General features: G+C 40.4%; 1 protein-coding gene across 9 annotated transcripts in view; it reads right to left on the bottom strand.

The window, feature by feature from the left end:
* Window positions 1-920: 920 nt before the first annotated feature.
* IGSF9 (immunoglobulin superfamily member 9) overlaps window positions 921-7,221 on the bottom strand; it is a 102,881-nt gene continuing 96,580 nt past the window's right edge. For all 9 annotated transcript variants that reach the window (XM_077259797.1, XM_077259789.1, XM_077259738.1 and 6 more), the window contains exons 19-21: window positions 4,664-6,217; window positions 2,957-3,093; window positions 921-1,420 (exon numbers count right to left, since the gene is read on the bottom strand). In XM_077259797.1, coding sequence (XP_077115912.1) covers window positions 1,200-1,420; window positions 2,957-3,093; window positions 4,664-6,217 — 1,912 coding nt within the window. In that variant the 3' untranslated portion in view covers window positions 921-1,199. The remainder of the gene's footprint in view (window positions 1,421-2,956; window positions 3,094-4,663; window positions 6,218-7,221) is intronic.

Raw genomic sequence — 7,221 nt, 5'->3', positions numbered from 1 at the left:
AATATAGTGATATCCCAAGTTACGCAGCCAAGTGGGAGTGTAAATGGCCAGAGGCACAGTGATAATTTGTCCGATGTGATTAAAAATTAGTATGTGCATCTATCTATCTATTCTGCGCCCTATTCTCCCTGGCTTTATTGGATCAGGCAAATTGAGTGATGGAGAAGATGTCCAGGGAGCCAATTACATCGCTGATTTTATTTTTGAAAATAGTAAAACACCTGTGATTTTATTGGTTGCAATGGACAACACTTCCACTTTTCAAAAATAATCCCCGGCAGACTCCATAGGGGGCCAATTTACTATTATGTGAGCATCTCAGATTTGGCAAAAAAAAAAAAATCACCAAAATTTTGGCACATTTTGGTGCCAAATGTCACATCAAGTCTTAGACCTATTTATTATGTGCTTAAGACCCTTTTTACAGCTTACTCAAAGGAGTGTGGCTGACGGGTAAAGAGAAATAGCTTGAGTTGCGTCAAATTTATCATCCAGCATGAGCCGCTGTGATAAATTTAGGTGCATACCCTGGCTAAGTTTACACTGTATATATATATAATATATATATATATATATATATATATTTTTTTTTTAGAAAGGATTAGTAAAGATGCCCGAGTGTGTTTGAAGATTTTTGAATGAAGAAACCATGGCTTTTGGCAGTGATGGTGTTAAGCTGAAAAAGATTGGTTTGGAGAAATGTGGCCGATTTCAATTCCGTGTTATGCAGGAAAGTGATGAAAGGTTTCAGCTGCTTTTGTCTCCTCGGGGATAGCTCCTCAAAGCCAATAAAGAAGCTTGCACCAAGTTCTAACATTCATATAATTATGCATGTATGGAGGTGTCTGTAAAAACACGCCTCTCAGCTCTGTCTGAGAATGCAACAAATGGCAACAAAAAAAAATACTAGAAAAAGTCCCCCTGAGAGACATTTGGAAAATTTTATATAAAAAACTTGTACAGATCTGTAGTAAGTATTTTGTTTTATGTGGGGCCGCTATGGGATCACAGATGATGTAGAATTGTTGTATCCCATAACACTGTACTAACTGACAATAACCCCAATGTATTTTTGGCCAGTATTGGTAAACATGATGGTAAACTCAGAAGAGATATGGAAATACCCCTGATAAATGTAATAACAGTGTCCCTTCTGGTCTTGCTCATAAATGTTCCAGTTTAGGGAACTGCAATGGGGGTCATAACAGTGTCGCTTGTTCAAAGCATTCTTCGTAGTCCTTGTTCCTTGTGTGTATTTTCTGTGCTGCCTGCCTGCGCCTTTGATATTCTAAAAATTCCTCCTTCAAGGCTGCACAACGTTCTTCTGGGCTGGATAAAGCCTGGGGGTATCGACTGTCCAATGCATCCACCAGTCCCGAACCAGCCGGGCATGGAGCCACCTCTGAAGGGAGTTTTACATCTGCACAAGAGAAAAAAAAAGTTTGGTCTATCCAACATATTACTAGTACTATGTGCAATTAGTAATCTTAAACATTCACAAGTTATTTCCTCCGTAGACAGTCTATGTAAGGAGCTTGACGAAGATATATCTGACAGGTAACCTTCTTCAGGTCCTACGTATTCTATATTAAATCTAGAAGTCTGATGTAGTTGTACATAGATGAAGGTTTGATCTTGTTCAAATGCCAAAGAGACAGGTGCTTAGACAGGGAAGGCTCGTGTCACCCACCTTGTTAGCTAGTGGATGAGACACATATAGCTGAAGAAGGAAGAACCCTTTCAGGACTTCTGCAAGATAATTTTGAATCTATTCTGAAGGTATTTTTTAGGAACATAAACAAGTAATATCATTCTTATTGTAAAATCCACCGGTTGAGAGACCAATGCAAGTGAATATGTTGACTGTATTATGTGTAACATCTGAGCCCTGTCGAGTCATGCCCCTATTTGTACATTTTGTCTCATTTCATAATACCATGATCAAGCAATAGAAATATAGATAATTTCAATGGACAATAAGCTTGTCACCGAGAATATGAGGAGATGGAAAATTTCTAAGCCGCTTTCTCTTTGGCAAGGGAGGCTCCATATCCCCAAGGAGCGATTACTGTAATTACACACAGACTCATGTTTTTCTTGTAAAACCCTTTTGAGATATTGTCTAAGTCACAGGTCTTTTTAAAAGACATCCATGGTTTCTTTTTTTATTTCCATGCAACGCATCATTTTTCCAATTGAATATCTTTAAAAGTCAAATAGTGATAATTTTTTCTACAAGTTCTTTGTATTCCTGACTGGCTCACGATAAGCAAGAGCAAAATGAACGAGCAAAATGTTCGTTTGTCGGTTGAAATTATCTTTTGATTTGCACCATCGTTCAAGGGAGCACATTATTCTGTGTACACAGGATTAGTGCTGCTGAGAAAAATGGCTTACCTGTCATTTTCTGAACTTCTCTGCAGCTTTATGAACACAAACCACATCAAAGTTGAGCTGAACTTTGATGCGGTCATCAATCAGCTTAGTGACGTTTAGATTCATGTTGATCTGTGACCTTTAGAATAAACCCTCAGCTACAACCAAAATATATATTTACCTTTTGTGGGAATTGGCAGGACCTCCGATTAGGATATCCTGGCAATCCCAACAACCATGGGAGAGCCTAAGACTTCTGACTATAGATTCCTTCTGTTTTGACCCTGTATGGAGCGGGAGGGTTATGTGATCTCTCTAGTTGACCAATGTTTTATGAAAACTCGCACGACTCCCTGCTTGCAAGTGTTCAGAAGCTCATATCATGTTAATTCGGTTTGGCAGCACTTAATACTGTCAACATGGGCTGGTTACTCCATAGACTGCAAGCAAGCGAATGGAAAAATCTATTTATTTGGCATGACCAGAAACAATGCATTTTCTAAGCAATGCTTAAAGGCACGTCTATTATAACATGTTCTGCAGATCATATCGATAGTAATATAGATAATGATTCACTCACTTTGTCTTTCTACCTTTCCCGCAGAGATGGTTTGGCCACTGTTACCGCTACGATAGACTTGGAGAGCATCCATAAGATCAACTTCAAGGGTAAACTCTGAGTCCCACTCATAGTTCTCATCCACAGATGTATTCCTCCTGTACAGAACACAAGCACTTGTTATCATTTTACTAGGATTAGCTTGGAGAAAATTGTATATATACTGATCTTTCTTCAATTTGGGATGCCCAATATTTGTTATATATAATCATTATACAAACATACATACATATGTACAGTGGGGAAAAAAATATTTAGTCAGCCACCAATTGTGCAAGTTCTCCCACTTAAAAAGATGAGAGAGGCCTGTAATTGACACCATAGGTAGACCACAACTATGAGAGTCAAAATGAGAAAACAAAGCCAGAATATCACCTTGTCTGATGTGGAAAGATTTATTTTGCAAATTATGGTGGAAAATAAGTATTTGGTCATTAACAAAAGTTCATCTCCATATTTTGTTACATATCCTTTGTTGGCAATGACACAGGTCAAACGTTTTCTGTATGTCTTCACAAGGTTGGCACACACTGTTTCCCTCACATTTTTTATATTGTCTTGCCAATGTAAAAAAAACTGTACCAAAATGTCTTTTAAATTAGTTGTACGCAGGCGAGCTATCTGACATTGTGGCACGAGGCCCGTTAATTTCATGCAGGCGAACAACCAATTTAAAAGACATTTTGGTATATAACCGCATCAAGAATGATTCGAGCAATTGGTTGAGAACTAGTGTACCGAAGGGCAACATTAAATGCAGCCATTGTTCGTTTTGCCCTTTTCATCTCACTGCACGGTCCATTCAAACAGGAGCCATATTGCACCAGGACCGTGATTTCATTTCTTGTAGAACTTGTTATACAGTGTATGTCATATTTTGCCAATGGACATTTTTTTTACATCGGCAAGACAATTAGGCCACTTTTTGTCAGATTCTGCGAGCATTTCAATTCAATACAATCGGTTAAGGGTGCCCTGAGACTGATAAACCACATGAGGGAAAGGCATGGGTTGGAGAGAGTAGTGTTACCTGTCCAGGGAGAAGATCTTCATAGACTATTACTCAGAAGGGAAGCGAGATGGATCATGCGTACACGGGCGCAGGGTACAACAGGTTTTAATGATAAAATCGATATGTCTGTGTTCTTGTAGTTATTATAATGTATATTGTATTGTTCTTAATTTCTCTTTCTTGGATTGCTCTTTTTACCTGTGTGTTGTATGTCTATCCAATAGGCTAAAGAGCCTCGTTTCTCCCACACTGAGGTGATGTCAGGGAAGGGGGAGGTCCTCCACCTGTGTCAGGTATATGGACCTCGTCATTTCCTTCCTCCCTCAGGATCCGTAGAAGCGAGCTGTGCACGAAATGGCCATCGTCCATTGAGTTCCATATGGGACTCTCCTGCCTTGGATGTTTTAAGCAACTTCAATAAATTGGACTTTTTTATGGGACGGTGAGTGCCAGCCTTACTTTTCGTTTCACGGACTTTGATTGCACAATTAAACTTAATCTCACTTATGATTGTAATAACATATGATCCAACTTTTGCAATTCTATACATTTCTAGCAGAATGTGGTCTTAAATAACAATACTGGAGTATCAGATTATCATGGTCACCAGTACAATCATTAAAATAACTGAGAACTACACTCAGGACTTAACATACCTGTTGCATACAGTGGCCAACAAAGAGTCCTTTCTGTGTCTATAGTCCTCAGCACTGGAGCCCTGGGAGCCTCCTCCACTATACCAACTAGATGTTTCACCTAATGGTGAGTTGAGGTAGCTGCCCCCCACAGACTGTGCCAAAGATGGGGGTCTGAGGAATGAAACACTCCCTCTGCCACTGCTCTGACTGGTGAGACTGCTCCGCATCACCTTCTCCGAGCCGTGCAAAAAAAGGGATCTGTCTATTGGAGGCCTTTGCTTTTCCAAAGCATGGAAGTCTGTGAACACTGAGAGTGGATGGTCTTTTAAAGGAAATTCAAAATGAGAAGGATTATGATGGCCAAATCTACTATCCAGGTGGGTATTTCCGTGGTCCCAATGTGCTCTTTGCCCTACCTTTAAACGTTCAGCATGTTCTGGTGGCTGAGTCCACATGAGACTACCAGGTAAGATTGCTTTTGCCGGTCCTAAATTAGGCTCTGGTGGTTTCAGAAAAGACTTAACAGGCACAGATTGCTCTTGTTTGCAGCTCAAGTAATCAAGAGACAACAATTGGTGGGGGGCACACGGAGATTCTTCTTTACGAACCCCACTTGTGCCATCAACGTCCATTAATGTCCTATCATCCAACTGTGCATTATTAGAAGAGTCTTTATTATCAGTCTCTGAAGAGCTTTCCTCCGATGTTACGGTCTGAGCCACGTCTTCTACAGGCCAGTCTCCATCCACGCTCATCTCCTTGAAGAAAGGTAAACTCAAGTATTGCAGAATCCCACTTTGCGTGGACAAGCTATGTGTCAGTTGATTTGTTTGGTCATTGAGTCCCAAGGGTTTCTGTAATAGTAAAGAAGGTGCCCTAATTACTGTGCTCAATGACGAGAAACAGTCAGTCTCTGATTCTCGAAGGGTAGAAACAGTTCTTTCCAATTCGCTTTCTATTTGAGTAGATTCCCCACATCGGGCCTCTTCAACTTGACTGTATGGAAGGGTCACTGAAGAAGTCACAGGACTGATGTCTGGAATTCGAAAGGGTTTTCCTTCATCCAAAGGGCTGCTGCTACAACCAAAGTATCTCCCTTGACGGTAGCCAGAATCTCTTGCTTCCTTACGAGCTTGACCTGTAGCTTTTGGTCTCAACTGCACTTCATCCCTCCAGCACTCTGGAGGTCGCTCAGGTAGTTGACAAACCTGCAAATAAGTTTTGGCCTGTGAGCATTGGCTCAGGTCAGATGAGTCCCTGGCATTGAACTCTGGATACAGATCAGTCTCCGTGACATAAGGAAAGCCTCGGATGCTCCCTCTGTTTGGCTGAGTGTCAGTTTCCACCACAAAACGCCCATCGGGTCCTCGGCTTATCCTCTCCAAAGGAACACACTCTCCAACATGACTCTCGTAAATGGTGTATTTGCCGCTTGTGCTGCTCCCATGGCTTGCGCCAAGATTATTCACAGTATTCTCGCCCAATTGGAGAGACTTGCGGAAGCTTTCGTACGGTGACACTTGAAACTTGAGCCTCACGAGACTGTCGGGGCTGTTAGAACCATTAGTATTTCTAAAAAATAAAAGAACCAAAATGAAATTGAACAAAAAATGTAAAAAGCGGACAGAAAACGAAAGAAGAGGGTGAAAATGTCACTAAAGGCACATTACAGCTAATGACTAATGGGTTCATAGTTAAAAAATAAAGTAAAAAAGTAGGTATAAAACTGTTATAATGATGGTTTCAGAGTGGAATCTCTTCGTTGAGGATGCCAGGGATTTTTGATAAATTTCAGTACCAATTTAGGTAGAACAGAATTGGAAGTCTTTAATTTTAAAATGGATGACAAAATCAGAGTTAACCTATAGCAACCATCAGAAAAAAATAGTATACATAGTTGCTGTGGATTAACTCACCATACTGTAAGAAAAAATGTTCGACTAATCACTTATGGGACAATTTTTTTTTCTGCTGAAATTGTTCTTTCGTAAATTGAGGGGGGTTTTCAGGCTCAAGCTAAATTTCTGCAGGCTATTTTTGTGACTGCAGATTGGGGAATTACACACACTGTTAGGATTCCCCCTCAATTTCTAAATCGAGCATGTGTCATGTTCCATCTAGATTGTCATCTGCTACTTTCAATGTTCTACTGTGAGAAGTGGATGGGAATCTAGCTGGCATGTGACCGTCTGCGTAATCTGGTAATTGAGGGAAATACTGTCAGTGGTCATAATGAACACTGTGAGGATTCACCAATTTGCAGTCACATAGATTGACTGCAGAAATTTAGTTCAAGTCTGGGACACCCCTTTAAGCCAGATAAACCTTTTCATTGAGGGCCTCAAAGTCACCTTGACCCTAGTACAGGTCAACACTATAGTCTGTGCGACTGAAAAGGAGATGCTTGATCATGAGGACACAACACCGTTAATTTTAGACTTGCAACCACCATCGAGCAGGATCTACCAGTTGTTGATCTGTGATTGGAGCATAAAGACGTAAAGCAAAAAAATAAATAAATACAGCAATGATCAAAGCAACAGACAGGCAGCATGAAATGAGTGAACGGGAAGTGA

The sequence above is a fragment of the Ranitomeya variabilis genome, chromosome 1, assembly GCF_051348905.1.
Source record: "Ranitomeya variabilis isolate aRanVar5 chromosome 1, aRanVar5.hap1, whole genome shotgun sequence".
NCBI classification, from domain to species: Eukaryota; Metazoa; Chordata; class Amphibia; order Anura; family Dendrobatidae; genus Ranitomeya; species Ranitomeya variabilis.
The sequence above is the reverse complement of the archived record's forward strand: the minus strand, read 5'-3'. Positions and strand labels throughout refer to the sequence as shown.